Source organism: Protopterus annectens, chromosome 10.part0 (assembly GCF_019279795.1).
Source record: "Protopterus annectens isolate FY-2018-M chromosome 10.part0, PAN1.0, whole genome shotgun sequence".
Lineage (NCBI taxonomy): Eukaryota > Metazoa > Chordata > Ceratodontiformes > Protopteridae > Protopterus > Protopterus annectens.
In genome coordinates, this window is record NC_056744.1 from 786,906,397 (window position 1) to 786,926,116 (window position 19,720).

The following is a 19,720-nucleotide window of genomic DNA, read 5'->3' on the forward strand; positions in this document are numbered from 1 at the left end:
TCCCAGAACTTTTCAGGGTTTAGCTGGTATTTTTGTTGTAGGAGGTTGTAGTGATTTTTTTTGTCTAGAATGACAGATTTTTTGGTCTGGTTCCTTAGCTGCTGGTATTTTACTTGGTCCATAGGGGCTTTGGTAACATGCCACCTGGCTCAGGCGTTGTTTCTTAGTTTAATTTTGGGTTTTGTTTCTTTAGATAGCCACGGTGCAACCATGGCTTTTACATGGATGGTACTGGTAGGAGCATGGTGGCTAAGGATAGCCAGAAATTTGGTAATGAAGTACTCAACTGCTTCTTGTAATGGGAGTCCTTTCAAGACATTCCAATTACATGCTTTTTGGAAGCTGTCAAGGTTAAAGTTCCTGATGTTTCTTATAGTTTTGTAGGTGGGCTGGTTGGGAATGTTGGCTTTAAGCCTAATAATATAGGTAAGGCAGTGATGAAGACTTAGATCATCATGTAATGTACCTGACTTGTACTTTTGGGGGTGGCTGTTAATAAGTATCCAATCGAGGATACTATCTTTGACTATTTTTGCTAAATCTGGTGGGGGTAGCAATGATCTGAGTAAACCCGTGGAGGTTTAAATGGGTGGAGGGAGTTTCAGAGGCACAGGATTTTCAATCAATGTATGCACAGCATACCTCCTAACATTATCTCTGAAAGACAGAAACTTATTTACATGTCATTGCATGAATGCATAGTGAAAATAATATTGATCACAGAAATCAAGTCCATTATATTGCTCTCATACAGCACACTGTCTCTAGACAAGCACTTGAGACCTGTTTTGCAAACCTCTGAAATTTGATTGTGAGGAAAGTTAAAGAAATAATAACCACAGTGTCCCCATCCTTCATATAAGCTATGTCAACCCTCTGTGCACACCACTTAGTATGAGCAGCTTTAGACTAGTTGATGTCTAGGACAGTGGTTTGAAGATGGAATCCCACCTTTACTAAGAGTCATAATTACCTTATACAGATGTGGGACCCCCACAGGGTCTAAATGTTCTCTGATATTTTTTCTGCCTTATTTTTGAAAGACATTTACTTGCTGACAATTTACTTGTTGACTATATTTATGCTATCTGTAAGTAATACATATGGGTCTGCTAAAGTCATGCATGTCTGCAGACAAAATCAGTAACATTATTTTTATATGTACAAACACAAACACATATGTGCAGGCACTGCTCTCGACAAGTGAGGTCTAACATAATATGTGCACACACAGAAAAATTACAACCACTTGAATGACAGTATACACCTCAAATGTTAGCTTGTGATCAAATGAATTAAGAAATATGTAAGTAATTGCCCAGAAATGAAATTCTGACAATAGTCAGCTGAAGTAATAGAGCAACCAACTGCAACATCTTATGTTAAGAATCAGGGACAAAGACCCAAAATCAGGGACAGGTTTTAAATATTCACTTAGGAAGTTGCTAGAAAAATAAGTTTTATGTTTGTAAGCATTTTCATTAAGTATCAAATACAATGTACCTCAATTTATCAGAAAACCAAAAATATGAGGAACGGATCAAAATAACAAACAAGAATGGGGACAGATGAGAACAACACACATGTGAATTACAGCCACTTGTATGACTATGTGCATCTGATATATCTATAAATGAACAATAAATTATGGCAGAATGATAGTTTGTTGGGTGATATGGCAATAATCTAGGAGCTGATTAACTGATGACCAAGAGAGTTTGATTTAGGTCTTGAATGGAAGTATAGAATTTTTTTTACACCTAGTTTGAATTTTTATTGATATTGTTTTCAGGGATCTATAATTTTGGAAAGTTGTCTTTTTGCTTCCAAGTGAGACATACTTTGTCTTTCTTGGTATGTCTGATTAGCCAAAGTCTCGAGTGGAATTTACTCAACTCTAAGAGGAACCTCTTCCTTGAGAATACTGTAAAACATTTTATTTAATAAGGAAAAAGGGTCATCAGTGGCAAATTTATGGCTCCCTCATTAGCATCAATCTCTCCAGAATACTGCATACCTCTCAACTGTATGGCATTTGGCATTTGACAGAAATACCAAATTCCTAAAGTAACAGGATGCCATAAAATTAAAATGTGACACCTGTAAACTGTGATGTTATTCACAATATAACTTAACCAGGTATTGACATCAGTGAGCTGCAACTGAGACTGCACTAATAAATATATACTTATAGGGTGAGAGAATAACAGAGTACGATAGTCACTGCAGCTACAAAAAGAGAGTTGGGAGGTGGAATACACTTTAGTGTTTGTTTACTGCACACGTAGAAAAGCAGTGGTCCTTTTCTTTTTGAATAAATAAATCATCATTGTTAAACAGAGCACACAAATGAGTCCAGCCCATTGGGAATAGTTCCACCCAAAAAAGTTACTACTGTTTAAATAAAAACTGCTATGTTCTTCACTCAACAGTGGCATTCATTTACAGCTAAAATATTATTTAATTGCAGTTATTTGTGCTTGCTGCCATTTTTAATACAGACCTGTTGTTTGCTTACAGGGTTTAGGCACTAGCAACTTTTTTTTATCTCTGTTTGCTTGGAGAATCATAGATAATATGATAGTCTGGATAAATGAAGAATGCAACTGTCTTTACTTTGTGCTGGGTCCTGTGCAGTTCCAAAAAAATATGTGCTGCTAGACATTTGCGATTGTATTCGCTTCACATTTCATATGCATACAAACTTCCTGATCAATATAGTCTATATACTTTAAATGAACTGTACTTCTAACTAGTATAAAAAAGTGTTCTTTTCATGTCTTATTTAATGTGTACTGCACTGCCTGCATTTCATCAAACCATTACACCCTCATCCTCAACTAATTTCCGGTTGTTCACCCCAAGTGTCTTCAGTTGCCTTTGTCAAATCATCACAAGTTCCAAACTTACCTCTGCTCACCTGTTCAGTAAACCTGATGTGGTTATAGGTCTCATCTTTGCCTTGCCTTAACTTATATTAACAACAATTACTGTTTGTCATTGTTGTAGTGTGTAGCTGTACTCCCCTTTGCACAACAATCCTATCTACAGTTATGTCCTTCAGCCTTTTCCCATGCAGTTCAATTTTCTTTTTTTTCCCATCTCCACCTGATATGACTGAATTTTATTTATGTATGCAAGTATAGATTGTATAAGTATACATTTAGTTTAATGTTTTTAATGTTTTATGTAAACATTTGTGCGTGTGTTTACTTAAAATTATCTAAACAAATCAGTATCTAAACATTTAATATAAAAATGGATCTAAACTCAAAAATATCTACATGCAAAAATATCAACAAAATTGAAGTTATACTAAGGAAGAATTTATAGCCTATTCCTAATGTTGTGTGACCTCAGAGTTGATACATATAATTAGTAGGGGGTTGGGGGGGTACAATACAAAAGGTTAACAAAGCTAAACACATCCAAAACCAATGATGTGAAGTTGTTAATCTCGCCGATTATTCTCACTGATGGGTTGGAGCCGATCCTCGGCTCCGACACAGCTGATAGCAAGCTCAAGGTTTGCCAGTAGCTTGAGACCAGCCCCTTATCCCACCATGCACTGCTAGAATTATCTCATATCTGGTTTGCCGCGGCAAGAGAGATCTCGGTGATCCAGATAGCTTGGACCATTTTAGAAACAGAATTAACAGCAAGTTTTTAAAAAGTTTTCCTTTTTGATATATTTATGTAGTGTGTGTTAGTTCCATTATTTTTAGATAGTTTAGACAGTTTACATAGTTTAAATTGTTTTAAATTAGGGACTTGGCTTTATAGTTTGCGTGGGCCTTTAGCCCCTTTTCCTACTATTAATCCCTTTAGTAGTTAGGGTTTTTTTCTGTGGGACTCTTAGTCCCATATTTGTATTATATTTTTATTTATATATATATATATATATATATATATATATATATATATATATATATATATATATTACTGTTGTAGATAGTGCCCAGGTTGGGCTTAGTTGTTTGTGAATCTATTTATAGTTTTTTTCTCAGTATGTCAGAGGATAGGGAGAAATCCCATCCCAAATCGGGTTTTAAAAAATGCCCAGATTGTGGGCAGAAGATGTCCATCACTGATGGACATATTTAATGTGTCTACTGCTTGGGGGCCAAGCACCTCCAAGACACCTGTAGCATTTGTCACTCCTTCTCTTCAAGAGTACTCTTGGAGAGAAGGAGGAAACTTATAGACAGAGGATTGCTACAGCAATCTTTTTCAGAGATTTTGAATAGCCATGAAGGTGCTAGTACGTCTTCCAAATCTTCAAAATCCAAGTCTTCAGATAAGGTATCCAAAAAGGCTAAAATTTCAGAAGGAGGGTCATTGGTTCATCGGAGCAGAGTGTACCTTTGATTTGGAGCCAGGTCTCAGTATTGGAGCCAGTCTCCGAAGTTCCTTCTTCACCTCTGCTCCAGTCAGCACCTTCGGTGCATTCAGCTAAGTCTTCAGTCAGCCTTTCAGATTTGGACATGGATCAGCTAGTGCAGAAGCTTTTACAGGCAAAAGGACTTGCCAAATTGTTGTCAGCCCCGACCAGCTTGTCGGTGCCAAAGATCATGGAACCGAACTTGTCTACTTCTCCTCCGGGCCGTACTGGACACTTGGAGCCGAGGGTAGTCAAACCGATGGTGGTTGGACCCTTGGAGCTGATATCCGCTCCAGGGTTATCGGCTCCATCTACTCGGATGTCCTTGGCGCCGACGCTCTCCAGTCGGGTCTGGGGAGGATAGTCGCACTGACTTGTCGGTGCCGACTCTCCCTCTCGGGGCTTTGGCGCGGATATGCTCGGCTCCTACCTCAGGCTTGGAGCCCAGGGTTTCGGTGCGGGAAGATCGGACAGTACTCTCGGGTCCGTCCACTCCTCCTCATTGGAGCCATGGTTCCTTCGATGCTATGAGGAGAGTTTTGTCTCCAAAGACAACATCAGCATCGGTTCAGCTTTCCCTCTCCCCTCAAGCTCCTGTGTCTACATCTGCATCTATCAACCCCTCTAAGCGTAGAGATCCTGATTCTCAAGTATCCCCCCAGGGTGTCCCCTGCTCTTCTGAGACCTCCCCCAGACCCCCCCACTGAGGAGGTGCCCAGAAAGAGACTGTGCAAGAGGAGGCACTTAGATGAGTCAGAAGGGTCCCCTCAGTCCCTCTCTGAGGATATCTCTTTTGCAGAGATACTAGAGATCCTTAGTCAGAGGGGCAACTAGCAGTCCAAGACCCCTACTGAGGATGAATCTGTGCTCTTGAAGGCTTTTGGGTTTCAACCTTCCACTTCTTGGGTGTCTCCGCCTTAAGACGAGCTCATGGATCTGATCTCTCGTAAGGCGTGGGAGTCACCGGAGGCCATGGAACCTGTCCCTTGTAGACCCAATAAATTCATATCTGCCCCAGTCGATAAACCTTTTTTGACAAAAGGAGTGCCTGTGGATGCCATGGTGGTGGCTGCAGCCACCAAAAAGGAAGTATCTGAGACATCCTCTTCTATCCATCCCCCCAACAGAGATTCTGGGGTTATGGATAGATATGGGAAGCGCATGTTTAGTTCAGGGACTTTTTCTCTGCGATCACTGAACTACTTGACTCACTTTACAAGACTACAGAGAGATCTCCTGAAAGAGCTAGGAGATACTCTCCAGGGTACAGTAGCTGCAGGAGTGGCCGACAAAGTCAAAGCCCAGCTCACTACCCTTAACTCAGTAGTGAACTTGTCCATGCATCTTATATCATATCCTATGCAGCTGATGGTTCGAGTAGAGCTGCTAGTTCAGACATTGCTCTTCGCAGACAAGCCTGGATGCATCTCTGTTCCTTTGCAGAACCCTTCAAGTCTTCTTTTATTAATACCCCATTTGATGGCTCATCACTGTTTGGGCCCAAAGTAAAGGAAACTTTAACCAGGTGTGAATAGGAAGGCAAGACTTTATCTGCCATTGGGGTCTGCTTTTCCACTCCTACTCGGCCCTACCCAAAGGGCTCTGGGGGCGGGGAGATGTGGTTCCGAAAAACTCAAGCAGCCTTTCACGACATGTGGTGAAACCCCCTCTAGAGGCAGAGGAGGGGGTTATAATGGAAGATGCCACCCCCATGGCAGAGGGGTCCGCAGCAACAGGGTGACAGGAGTCAGTTCTCCGGTCAGTCCTACCAGCGCTCCTGAAAGGGGGCCCGACTGTTCGGCTCTGGAGGCAGTCAGGGGTCACTTGTCTTTGTACCCGGAAGCCTGGATAAACATAACATCGGATACTTGGGTACAGAGCATCATTTCCAGAGGATATTTCATACCGTTCTTTACCCATCCCATTCCTATCAAAAAAATCCCAGATGTTCCACCCAATCTCAGAGAACAAGCAATTGTAGAGGTCCCCAGATTGCTAGAAAAAAAAGAGTCATCCAACCAGTCCCAGCAGACCAGGTCGGATTCGGGACTTACTCAAGATTCTTTTTGGTACCAAAGAAAACAGGGGACTGGAGACCTATCTTGGACCTCAACAGACTCAACAAGTCCGTAAAGAATGAGAAGTTCTGAATGGTCACGCTTCAGTCCATTCTTCCCTTTTTAGGGAAAGGCAATTGGATGTGCTCCATAGATCTCAAGGATGCGTACTATCACAAAGATGGACAGACTCTCCAGAGAACATGTGCACTTCCGGCTGGGAGCCAATCATTACCAGTTTCGAGCCCTGCACTTTGGTCTCACTTCAGCCCCCAGTGTGTTCACCAAATACATGGCAGTGGTCACGGCTCACCTGAGGCGTCTAGGATTCCAGGTGTTTCCATACTTAGACGATTGGCTCCTCACCGCTACCACCAGGCATCAATTGACTCAGGCAACACAATACACTCTGACACTCTGCCATCAATTAGGCATTATGATCAACTTCGAAAAGTCTGCCTTATCGCCATCTCAGCGTACCGTTTTTATAGGATCAGAGTTAGATACCTCAACCACCACTCTACGTCTCCCTATTGAAAGAGTCTCCCTTCTTCGCCAAAACATCAGCTCACTGGTGTCAAAGAACAAAGCTACAGCAGCGGAGGTATTGAAAGTACTAGGTTTGATGGCGGCAGCAATCCTGGCTATACCACTCGCAAGGATGCATATGCGAATCGTTCAATGGCTTCTTTTCACTCAGTTGTCTTACCAGGAAACTATCAATGCACCACATGATTCTTATCATGGATTCTTGCAGGAGAAACCTTTGGTGGTGGTTGACGTCTCTTCATGTTACAGTAGGGAGACCCTTTGTCCCCCCCCCAGTAGCCACTGTGACCACGGATGCTTCCCTGATAGGGTGAGGGTGGGGGGGGGGCATTTTCAGAGAAAGACTACCCAAGGCACATGGACAGATCAAGAATCACATCTGCACATCAATGTTCCAGAGCTGAGAGCGGTACTTCTGGCGTTGCAGTACTTTCAGGACTCTCTCCCTAGTCTAGGGACTATTGCAATTCAGACCGGCAACGTCAGCAGTCTGGTACTTGAACAAGCAGGGTGGAACCAAGTCTTACCCCTTTTGTCGAGAATCCCTCAGGGTTTGGCAATGGGCTGTGTCGTCCCACATTTTCTGTTAGTAACGCACATCCCAGGGAAATCCAACGTCATAGTGGACAAGCTAAGAAGGGCAATATTACTCCCTCACGAGTGGTCTCTCAATCAACAGGTTGCAGAGTTGATTTTCCGCAAATGGGGCCAGCCTTGCTGCGACCTTTTTGCCAGCCACATCAATTCAAAATGCAAAAGCTACTTTGCCCTGATACCACCTCCTGGTCATTCCCCGAGAGATGCACTTTTACACGATTGGCCACCGGGTCTCCTTTATGCATTTCCACCCTTTCCATTAATACTCAGATTTCTACAAAAAGCAAAATCGCTCGGAAGGAAGGTTATACTGATAGCCCTCTACTGGCCTCGACAGATTTGGTTTCTGTTTCTTCACCATCATCTGTTGGAGGATCCATGGATCCTGGACCCAGTTCCAGACCTTCTGATGCACCCGTCAGGGGATCTTCATCCTTCTCTACAGTCCCTGTAACTGACTGCTTGGCTAATCCACTTCACCTAATTGCCAGGCTTTATTCAATTCAGAAGATACAAGACAGATTCTCTTGTCCTCTCACAAGCCACCTACCAGGAAATTATATGGCAGCAAATGGAAAAGGTTTCAATTTGGGCCAACGCGCAGAGCACTGACCCTTTTCGAGCTCCGCTATCTTCGATCTTGGAATTTTTGACAAACATTTTTAAGGAAGGGGCAACAGCTGCTACAGTTTGAGTTCAGTTAGCTGCTATCTCAAATTTTCACCTTGGTCTTGATGGCTCAAATATTATGAGCCATAAATTATCCAACACCTTTCTTAAAGGCGTTCTTCATATGAGACCTCCAATCAAAATTCCCTTTTCTCCCTGGAATTTAAACCTTATGCTGTCTCAACTTATTCTTCCTCCCTTTGAACCAGCTTTTTCTTGTGCTTTAAAATTCTTATCGTGGAAAACAATTTTTCTTGTGGCCATTACGTTTGCCTGCAGTGTGTCAGGACTTCAAGCATTATCCATCAGACTACCCTACATGATATTCCATGCTGATTACTCAGAACAAACCCCTCATTTTTACCTAAAGTCTGTTCTGAGTCAAACATCAATCAGGTCATTGAACTACCAGTGTTCTTCCCCAACCACTCTAACAACTTAGAATATATGCTGCACAAACTTGATGTTCACAGACAGCTCAGATTTTATCTTGACAGAACTAAGGATATTAGGAAATCAGATCAACTTTTTGTAGCCTTCTCAGAAGCAAGAAAAGGCAATCCAGTGGCTAAAACAACCTTATCTAAATGGTTATCCAATTGTATATCCTTTGTTTATGAAAATGTGAACATGCCTTTAACGCAGAAACCAAAAGCTCATTCTACCAGAGCTGTCTCTACCTCTTCTGCTTTTCAAGCTAAATTGCCTCTTGACGATATTTGCACTGCAGCCACTTGGTCTAACCCCCATACCTTTATCTCACATTACAAAGTAGATAAGGCTTCAAGGGACAGGTCTTCCTTTGGTTCTACAGTACTGAAGAACATACTCCCATGAGCCACCCAGGGTTGAGGGTGCTAGAGATGCTACCCATCAGTGAGAATAATTGGCGAGATTAACAACTTCACATAACTAAGTTATGTACTTACCATAACGTTCCATGTGAGTTGTTTATCTCGCCTTTATTCTCACGTCCCTCCCTCCTTCCCGCTCCTGGCTGACTGCTGACTTAGAGGCTAGTACCATCCTGGTTATTCAATATTTCTCTTTTCCTTTGGGTACTCTTCTTCGTAGATATATATATATATATATATATATATATATATATATACATACATATATATATATATATATATATATATATATATATATATATATATATATATATATATATATATATATATATATATATATATATATATATAAAAGAGTATGTATAGGTATAATTTGCCTGAAAAGTTCTTTAGAATTGCAAATGATGCCTTAGCTTACCTTGTCCTCATCTTGTGTAATCGATCTATAAGTGAATGCTATGTTTCTGCTCTGTGGAAAAAGTCATTCATCCTACCTTTTCACAAAGGTGGCTACTCTACTGAGATTCTTAACTACAAACTTCAACCCATTTTATCTCTCCTACTCAAACTACATGGAAAATGCAACTAATGTCATTTAATCAAGTATGACACAGATAATCTTATGTCCTCATCACAACATGTGTTTTTTCCTCACAACAGCACTACCCCTGCCCTTCTCGGTTTTACCAACACTGCCAGTCAAAGATAAATGCTTACAAGTTAGTCTCTGAAATTTCTCTTGGACTTGTCAAAGACTTTCATTTCTGTTTCCCACCAATTATTTCTTCATAAACTATCTTCCTAGGTCTTGCACAACCTTCTCTTACAAGGTTTCACTCACATCTCTTTAATCTTTTATAGGCAGTTAAGTGGCAAGACAAAGTATCTGCCTTTCTCTTAGTATATATAGGTGTCCCACAATGGTCCATCCTTGCCCCCTACTATTTAACATATCCATAAATAACCTCCAGTCTGCAAACATTCCCTTTTTCCCTTTATGGAAAACAGTTCCTTTTATATTTCCCAAAATACATGCCTTTCATTTCCCAGTTGTCAAACATCTTCAGATAGTTTTTATGACAAACATTACAGGGAAACACAAACCAAATGAAATGGTGATAAATCACAAACTTACATAACTCCATCCCTGTACTTCAGCAAATGCCACTATAAATGCAATTGCTGTTGTGATCACAGTGAGTACCATCAGCGACAAATGTGCCTGAAAAAAATAAAACACAAAGTTACTCATATGGCAAATATTTAAGATAAACTCCAGCAGTATTTAAGAGTAATTTAGTTTGGAGAAAAGGCTCTGCCTTACAGCTATCACATAACAGTTCAAACATGTAGGGCAAACAGTTTGCACTATACTACAAAATTATAATGCTATACAGAATGAAGGGTACCTTTGTGAAGTTAAAAATCAATGAATGACATATGGTGGGAACAAGTAAAGAAAATGTGAACTGTGTAGTACAGATACAGACAAGCAATATTAGCAAACATCTGTACAATGTCTCAATGCTAAACAGAGATTCAAACCCACGGAGAAAGTGGAATTGCTTAAGGAAATGCAGCTCCATAAATAATTTAAATTATATACATAGTCGGTGGGGGAGTATATAGGCAGCATCTTTCAATGGATGTGAACTTGAGATAATTACATTCATAGTGCATTGTGGAGGTTAGAGGGCCAGCAGCCAATAGACATGGTCAGTAAGCATGAAAAGTGATGAGTGCTTAATGTTCACATGAAAACTCAGAAATTAAATTATAGAGAGCACCTGATAATAATGCTAGATGTACAAGGCACACACCCACCCACCTCCAAAGTGGTTGCGTTGTACAAGTCCATCATGTCAGTTCTTAAAGGCCATATCTGAAGCCATAAAACATAACCATCTTGTGATTACAAGGGAGTGTGCCACTGTGTCAATGTTAGCTTGGTCAAGTGTCATTTAATCACAAACATTTCACTAAAAACACTTTCTGTGATAATAGAAATTTCCCTCTTCCCTCCTGTTGTGTCATTTTTGCAGTATGTATATTTATATTTCAGAGGGTGTAGGGGTATCCCTCACTTGGCGCCAGCAGTGCAAAAAAATATTTACTTTAAGTTTTGCTGAATGTGCTTTCTGCAAAACATTTTCAGTTTACTTGTATTTGGTGGAACTGGTGTTCATCTCTCAACATGGTTCCGATTGCAATTCAAACTATAGCTTAGCCACCCAGAACACTGGTATCTAGCATGTTTTGTGTTTCTTCATTTTATTGAAATAAGAAATGAAAATCACACAAAATGTAAATATGTTTGGCAGTTGTTTTACAGCTGGTAATCTAGTGATGACATACTGGGCTGCCTTTTTACACTACAGAAGCATACATTCAACGGTAACCATTTGAAATGTCAGGACCTGCTTCGGTGAGTCCCATAGTACACAGACTGAATGGCCAAAAAAAGGACTTACATATACAAAGTCTGAGGCTATTATTTCTCAGCATATTCTGTTTTCTCTTAGGTATGGCATTCTTGGACTTGGTATAAAAAGAAGTTATGTAGTCACCATAACATTCCATGTTTGTTGTCCATCTCGCCGTTCATTCTTACAATGATGGGACTTGGTCGAATACATAGCTGGAAGTCTCAAACCTGGCTCGGGGCAAGAAGGTATCCCACAATGCAGTGGTGCAATTCCCCAGATCTTGTTTGTTGCTACTACTGAATGATATGTACACTATATACATATATATACAATATATACATATATATATATATATATATATGCATGCATACATACAAACATAAATTATACCTAATAGAAGGAGAAACAAACTGAAACAAAGAACTCCTGACTGTAATAAAAACATCCACCAGGTCTACAAGGAGTCTTTGGCAGGGGGAAGGAGGGAGGGTTCGTAAGAATGAACAGCGAGATGGACAACAAACATGGAACGTTATGGTGAGTACATAACTTCTTTATGTTATGTTGTCCTATCTCGCCTTCATTCTTACAATAATGGGACAGCATCCCTAGCACCTTTACCCTGGGTGGCTCACGGAAGTGCATCTTTAAGCACCGTGGAACCAAAGGAGGCCCTGTCCCTGGAGGCCAAATCCACTTTGTAATTCATGATAAAAGTATGTGGAGTGGTCCAAGTAGCTGCTGCACAGATATTATCCATGGGAATTCCAGCTTGAAAGGCAGATGACGTAGCCATTGCTCTAGTGGAATGAGCTTTCACTTTGAAAGGTAAATCTCTGTGATTTGAGGTATAAATGAATGTAATACAATTTTAAAACCAATTGGAAAGAGTAGTTTTAGAAACTGAACTACCCTTTTTTTGCATCAGAGAAGGATACAAATAGTTGGTCAGATTTTCTAAAGTCTTTGGTCCTATGCAAATAGAATCTGAGTTGCCTATGCACATCTAGTTGATGTAATTTGTATTCTGCCTTGTTGCTATGATTAGGAAAGAACACTGGAAGCTCTATAGATTAATTTATGTTGTTTGGAGAAGAGACTTTGTGTAGGAAAGAAGGACTGGTTTGCAAGGATACCCTATCCTTATGCAAAATCAAATATGGTGGCTTAATAGAAAGAGCTTGCAACTCTGATACTCTTCTAGCAGAAGTTATAGCCACTAGAAACAAGGTCTTCCAGGAAAGGAACTTGAGGTCTGAAGATGATGAGGGCTGAAAAGGTGGTAACATACTGTTTGTACTTTTTTTGTTCCACTGAGGAAAGCCGTGTTAGGCTGAAACAGGTCTGGATTATTGAATTGTTCGATATGTATTAAAACACTTAAGTTTTACCTTAGTGTTGCTGTAGTTTTGTTGCTGATATATACTGAGTTTTGTGCTGGCATTTTTTCAGTTACTGATAGTTTGTTTTGCCTTGCACTTGGATCCTACTTGCAGGGCTTTTCTCTTTTTCCGGTAACGTGAGATGAGACAGAAAAAGTTATGTACCTATCATAACGTTCCATGTTAGTTGTCTTCATCTCTTCTTCTTCTTTCTTGCTGGTTGGGGATCGGAGCTGATCCTTGGCTCCGACTCGGCCATCTTCTATAGCTCGAGAGCTGTTTACTGGCTCGAGGCTACCCCTTTTCCCATGATACCCAGCGCTAGCTACCCGGATCTCATTTGCCGCTTCAGCTGCGAGGTGTCATTCTTACTGGCTCAGGCTCATATAAGTTTATTATTGAACTGTTTTTTGTCAGATTAGTCCCTTTTCTAGGAGTTTATTGTTTAAATTCTAGTCGGTAACTTATTGTGTTAGTTTAGTGTATTGGTAGTCCTTTCCCTTAGAACTCATTTAAATTAGAGAGTCCCCCCCCCACCCCCTATCCCTTCTTGTAAGTTAGCTTTTTAGTTTAAGCCTTCCTTCTATCTTATTGTTAGGTAGCCGTTTACGTTAGAGGCTTCCTAGTTTAAAAAAAAAAATCTTTAGCTGTAGTATACTGTGTGTTTTTGCCTTTTTGTTGTTAGTGTTGTGGTATTTTGTACCAAACCACAGACATATTGTCTGACTATCACAATTGTCCCTAGAGGGAGAGAGTTGTGAAGTGCGTGCAACGCAAGAAGCACAGCTCTCATCTGTAGGACATTTATATGAAAGTGAGCCTCATGTTCTTTCCATGTACCTTGGACTGTTCTTCCCAGATAATGCCCCCTACCCTATCTGGGAAGCATCTGTGGTCACTGTAGCTATGGGCTGATGTGGAACAAATGGTCTCCCTATGGTCACATGAGTGGAGTGTATCCACCATCTTAAGTCTTTCTTGCATGATTCCGTTAATCTGATCAGGTGAGACATTGGAAGCTCTTGAAGTGACCATTGGGAGAACAACAGCCACTGAAGGATCCTCATGTGCATTCTGGCAAGAGGAACCAGTGTAATCATGGAAGCCCTTGTTCCTAGTAATCTTAGAATTATCTTTGCTTTCACTTTGGTCTTGGGAAGGAGGTGAAGTATTTGTTGTCTGAGTGCTACAACTCTTTCTGTTGGAAGACGTGCTACCATAGAGGAGGTGTCTAGATCTGCACCTATAAAAGTAATATGTTGACAAGGCAACAAGGCAGATTTTTGAAAAGTGACCAATACCCAGCTGATTGCAAATGTCCAAAGTTAGATCCCTGGTTTGTTGGAGTAGATGCTTGGTGGTGGCAGATAGGAACCAGTCGTCTAGATAGGGAAACACTCAGAATCTTAGACACCTCAGGTGAGCCGTGACTACTGCCATGCATTTGGTGAACACTCTGGGGTTGTAGTGAGACCAAAGGGCAGAGCTCGGAACTGGTAATGACTGGCTTCCAACTGGAAGAGTAAGTACCTTCTTGATGCCCTGTCTATTTTTATGTAGTAGTAAGCATCTTGAAGGTCTATCGAGCACATCCAATCGTCTTTCCGTAAAAAAGGAAGTATAGACTGCAGTGTCACCATTTGGAACTTTGACTTCTTGACAGATTTGTTTAATTTGCTTAGGTCTAATATGGGCCTCCGGTCCCCTGTTCTTTTTGGCACCAAAAAGAATCTTGAGTAAGTTCCAAATGCTATTTGGTCTGCAGGGACTTCTTGGGTGACTCTTTTGTGCAGCAACTTTTGAATCTCTATGGTTGCTTGCTCCCTTAGATTGGGTGTAGCATCTGGGATTGTTCTGGTCTGTGGAACAGGATTTGTCTCTTGTGATATTTTGCCAGGCTTCTGGGTACATGGATAAATGTCCCCTGACTGCGTCCAGAATAGAGCAGTCGGGCCTCCTTTCAGGAGTGCAGATAAGGGCATCCGTGAAAGGAATCATGGTCACCCTGGTTTTGAGGGCCCCTTCTGCCTCTGGGAGAGCGTCTACCATTATTGCCTCCCCCTCTGCCCCTGGGGAAGGAACCCCCCATGCATCCTGGAAAACTCCCTGGGATCTTTGGAACCACATTTTTTCCACTCTTCTGGCCTTTAGGATAAGGTCTTGAAGGTACAGGAAAATGTACTCTGATGGCAGAGAGAGTTTTCCCTTCCTGCTTGCACTAGATTAGAGTGTCTTTTACTTTGGGTCCAAAGAGCGAGGAAACGTCAAAAGGGGCATTAGTAAAAGTAGACTTAAAGGGCTCCGCAAAATTGCACAAGCGCATCCAGGAGTGTCTCCTAAGGGAAACTCCGGAACCCGCTGCCCTGCTTGCTCCATCTGCTCTGTAGGATATGAGCCTCATGGAGGAGTTGACAATGGAATTTAAGGTAGACAGCTGAGAGGAGACCTTCTCATTCAACCCCGCAGGTAATGAACCTTGTAGAGTATCTCCTAGCTCTTTCAGGAGATCTCTTTGTAGCCTTGTAAAATGGGATAGGTAGTTCAGCGATTGCAGTGAGAATGTCATTGACAAAAAGACACGCTTCCCGTATCTGTCCATCATTCGAGAATCCTTATTCGGAGGATGAACAGGTGAGGAAGTCTCTGCAAGTTCCTTCTTGGTGGCTGCTGCCACCACCATAGCATCAATGGGTACCCCCTTGTTTAGAAAATCCTTTCCGAAAGGAGCTGACAAGAATCTGTTTGGCCTCTGACAGACTGGCTCCATAGTGTCAGGTGACTCCCATGCCTTTCGACTAACCAGGTCCATTAGCTCATCGAAAGGCAGAGACAGCCAGGAGGCTGAAGGTTGAGATCCAAATGCCTTCAGGTAAACTGACTCCTCATCGGAAGGGGTGATGGTCTGCCAGCCACCTCTCTGCTTCAGGATTTCTAGAATATCTGCAAATGAGATATCATCAGAGGACGACCGTGGGGATCCTTTCGACTCATCGAGGTCAGTGTCTGAAGTGACAGACTCATCTGGGGAGTCTAAGTGCTTCCTCTTGCAAGTTCTCTTTTGAGGTGGCTCCTCAGAAGGATATTCTGGAGAGGCCTCGGAGAAGAGGGGTTCGCCCATTGGGGGATCCTGAGGCTCTAGATCTCTGCTGTCCTGTGGAATGGGAGGTGCTCAGACAGTAGCTTGTGCCTTAGGGTGACAAGTACTAGTATCCTTCTCTGGTGCTGAATGGGAAGACAACACACTCCTCATCAGCTCAGAGGCGGATCCTGCCAGCTCTGAAGACTCCTCAGCTCTGAGGAGACAGAGGAAGGCACCGGAACCAACGAGATCAGGTTTGAGGCTGATGTGGGAGCTGGGCTAACCCAGGACTATGCCTCGAGGGGTAGACTCGGCACCGAGAGAGTCGGAGCAGATTTTGGCTCCGTGAACACCGAAGGGGGTCCCAGAAGAGACTGATCCACAGTAAGTGGTACCAAGCACTCTGGCTCCGAAGGACCAGCTTGGCTCATAGGAAGAACAACAGTGGGTATAATTGGTACATACAGCAGACTCAGAGACCAAATGGGTGGGAGCTGAGAATAATTTAGTGAGCGCCGGCGACTTCAGGAGTCTGAGCACCACCCTTTCCATGCCATCATCTGATAAGCTCCTGGTAGACCTAGAAGATAGGGATGGAGAGCGAGACCTGTGCAGAATTGGAGATCTCAATGTCAGAGAAACCAGTGAAATATCCATGGACCGGCTCCGAGTAGAGGTATCTTGTGGCTTCAAGGACATTGGAGCCGAAGTACCAGGCTTGTCAATTAATATGACCTCCGATGGCTCTGAGGACTGTAGAGCCAAGGAGGTAGTGGCCTTGGAAATTTTGGTAGTTTGACAGGAGGCTCTGACTGAGCAGATGTTGCAGGTGAATGCCTTTTTTGAGACTTTTCCTTTTTAGAGGAAGAAGAAGAGAAAGAAGAACTATGGATAGCTTCCTCAAAAGTTGGCTTTAAGAGCCCTTTCAGAATCAATTTGTTTCTCTTTTCTTGAAGTACTCTTACACTGAAAGAGTGACAAAAAGTGCAGTCTTCTTTTAGGTGAATAGCACCAAGGCAATAAATGTATATAACATGTCCATTAGTGATGGACATTTTTTGTGAGCACTTCTGGCATTTTTTTAAAGCACAAAGGCTTATGTCCTCTCTCCTTTGGGTCTTTAGACATAGTTAAGGTAAGACCACAAAAGCAACAACAACAAGAAAATGTTTGCAATTGAACAGCTGAAGCTACACTGAACAGTAACTATGGGAAATACAAGGAAAAAGGCAACCAGGGAGAAAAAAAATAGGGCCTCTAACTTAAACGGTCCTATTTTATAGACAATACAACAATTAATTACAAGCCCTCTAACTTAAATGGGCAAATAGCTCTCTAACTTAAATGAGCTACTGAAATACTTAACAGACAGAAACAACAACCACTACAAGGGATACCAGTAGGCCTACAAGGCAACGGCAAAAGCCATGCCAAAGGGGATAAAACTATAGTAATGCAATAAAATGCACAGCAAATTAAATGTAACTAGAAGATAAGCTATCTATTAGCAAATATAACAGTTTAGAGGAAAAATAGGGGAGAAATTGTCACAACTTAGCCACGGCCAAGATGAGTGCATCCAACTTCGTAAAATGGCAAACAAAATCTGGGGAATTGCACCACTGCATTGTGGGATACCTTCTTGCCACAAGCCAGGTTTGAGACTTCCAGCTATGTATTCGGCAGAGTCGATGCCGAGAATCAGCTCCAAACCCATCATTGTAAGAATGAAGGAAAGATAGGACAACATGACATCATAAGTTCAAGTGGTGTGGGGAGCTTGCCTTCCACATCGTGGGGTGCATGGGGTAAAAAACAAGTTTAAGTGAAAAGACTAATGTTCAATATTCACTCTTCTCCTGCAGTTTCATTCTTTTTTTTCAGTGTGTTGGCACTTGGCATTACAAATTCTGACATTTCAATAGGAAACCCCATCAAAGCACTATGTTCTTTCTTGTTTTTTTCTTCTAAGGCAACCAGAATATGCTACATGAGCTCTTTCTTTCCATATTATAACTTACTGACTTATTGTGGTAAAATATCTAGCAGGTATCTAACTACAGAGTGCAATTTACCTCTCATCTGTGAATGCTAATTAGCTCTTCTTGTTATAGTTCAGGGGTCCCTCAATTCTTGAACTCAGAAGCACATTTCTTTCATTCCAGTGTGCTTTCAGTTTTGCATTAATGTTCAGGTACCTAGGCTCTATTCAGTGATGGAAAAATATAACATGAGGCTAAAGCTATGTGTAATGGAGAATGCATATCTTAGAAAATAGCTTTTCTGGAACCCTAAAAGTGATGTCCTTACAAATGTACAACCAAAGACAATAACTAGCATTTGGTGATACCACAGTGCTAAGAAGTATAAAATAGCTAATAAAATAAATGAAGTGCCTAGCTGTCCACACACTGATGGTTAGTATTTCATTTACAAACATGTCTTGCTTTATTCTAAATGTTCACTTGCATGTTAAGTGGACTATGGCAACAGTGATTAAAACCAGGAATTATCAGGCACCGAATAAAAAATTGGGAAACTGATTATTGTATACATCAGAAACAGCACATAGGCCATCTAGCTCACGGTACTTTCAGCCCTGGGAAGTACACAGCTGATAGTACCTGCTCTGCACATTACAGTGGGATGTTAGTATCAGCTGTATACAGAATGTATGAAATAGGACTTGGTAGCTATAAAAGCTGGATGTCATTTGCAGCAAAAGTGATAGGGGCATATAATCCAAGATGCGTACCTTAAGGTGGTACACCGCAGGCTGTACTCAGGAAAAGGCATGAAGAAAATAATGGATAGAGTATATAGCAGGATGTGTGCCCTACAAAACTATAGCTTTATGGCAGATAGACTAGTACTACATATCATATGAAGGATTGACAGCATAACAGCCTGTGCTGTCAGCAGATGAATGGATACTAGACTAGGACTACATAACACAACTTTGCACAGCATAGTAGCCTGTGTAGTCAGCAGAAGAATGGATACTAGACTAGCACTATGTAACATGACTTTGCACAGCATAGCAGCCTGTGCAGTGAGCAAATGAATGGATACTAGACTAGCACTACATAACATGACTTTGTACAGGACAGCAGCCTGTGAATTCTGCAGAACAGGAGCATTGCGAGTACAAGGGCAGCACTAATCACAGCAAGGGAAATGATCATTTCTGCATAACTGTACAACTGCAGTGCAAAAGGAATGAAAAAAAAACATAAGAAAAGTATGCAAAATATGTCAGACTATGCCACTGGCAGGGCATGGGGCACTGAGAAATTATCAGGGACTTTTTTTACTGATTTCGCATTAAGAACACATTTACAGTTTAGATCTGGTTTGGTGTTGGTGTACAACTATATAGTAAATTTATTTTATACTTCATTTTCTGATTTCTTTCTTACAAGCTGGTTATAAAGAGATTTAATTTTTTATTCTTTGCAGTTTTATTTCACTAACTTAACTTTAGTTTATTACATTTGAAAATATATTTTAAGGCACATTACTCTAGATCTATTGGTCTAAATTTAACTTTATTGAAACTAATATGTTGTATGAACGGTTTTCTTTTTCAGTATATATTTTTATTTTATAATGGTTTATAGCAATTCAGAGTCTGACATTTTGCAGATTATCTGATTGTACTGTAATAAGGACTTATAGACAACTACGATATCATTTCTAATATACAGAGCCCAGCATTTGGCAATA

General features: G+C 41.2%; 1 protein-coding gene across 2 annotated transcripts in view; it reads right to left on the minus strand.

Annotated features, from left to right (window-relative positions):
* LOC122813344 (putative ferric-chelate reductase 1) overlaps nt 1–19,720 on the minus strand; it is a 754,507-nt gene that overhangs the window by 245,870 nt on the left and 488,917 nt on the right. For both annotated transcript variants that reach the window (XM_044085608.1, XM_044085607.1), the window contains exon 11: nt 10,243–10,329. In XM_044085608.1, the coding sequence (XP_043941543.1) occupies nt 10,243–10,329 (87 nt within the window). The remainder of the gene's footprint in view (nt 1–10,242; nt 10,330–19,720) is intronic.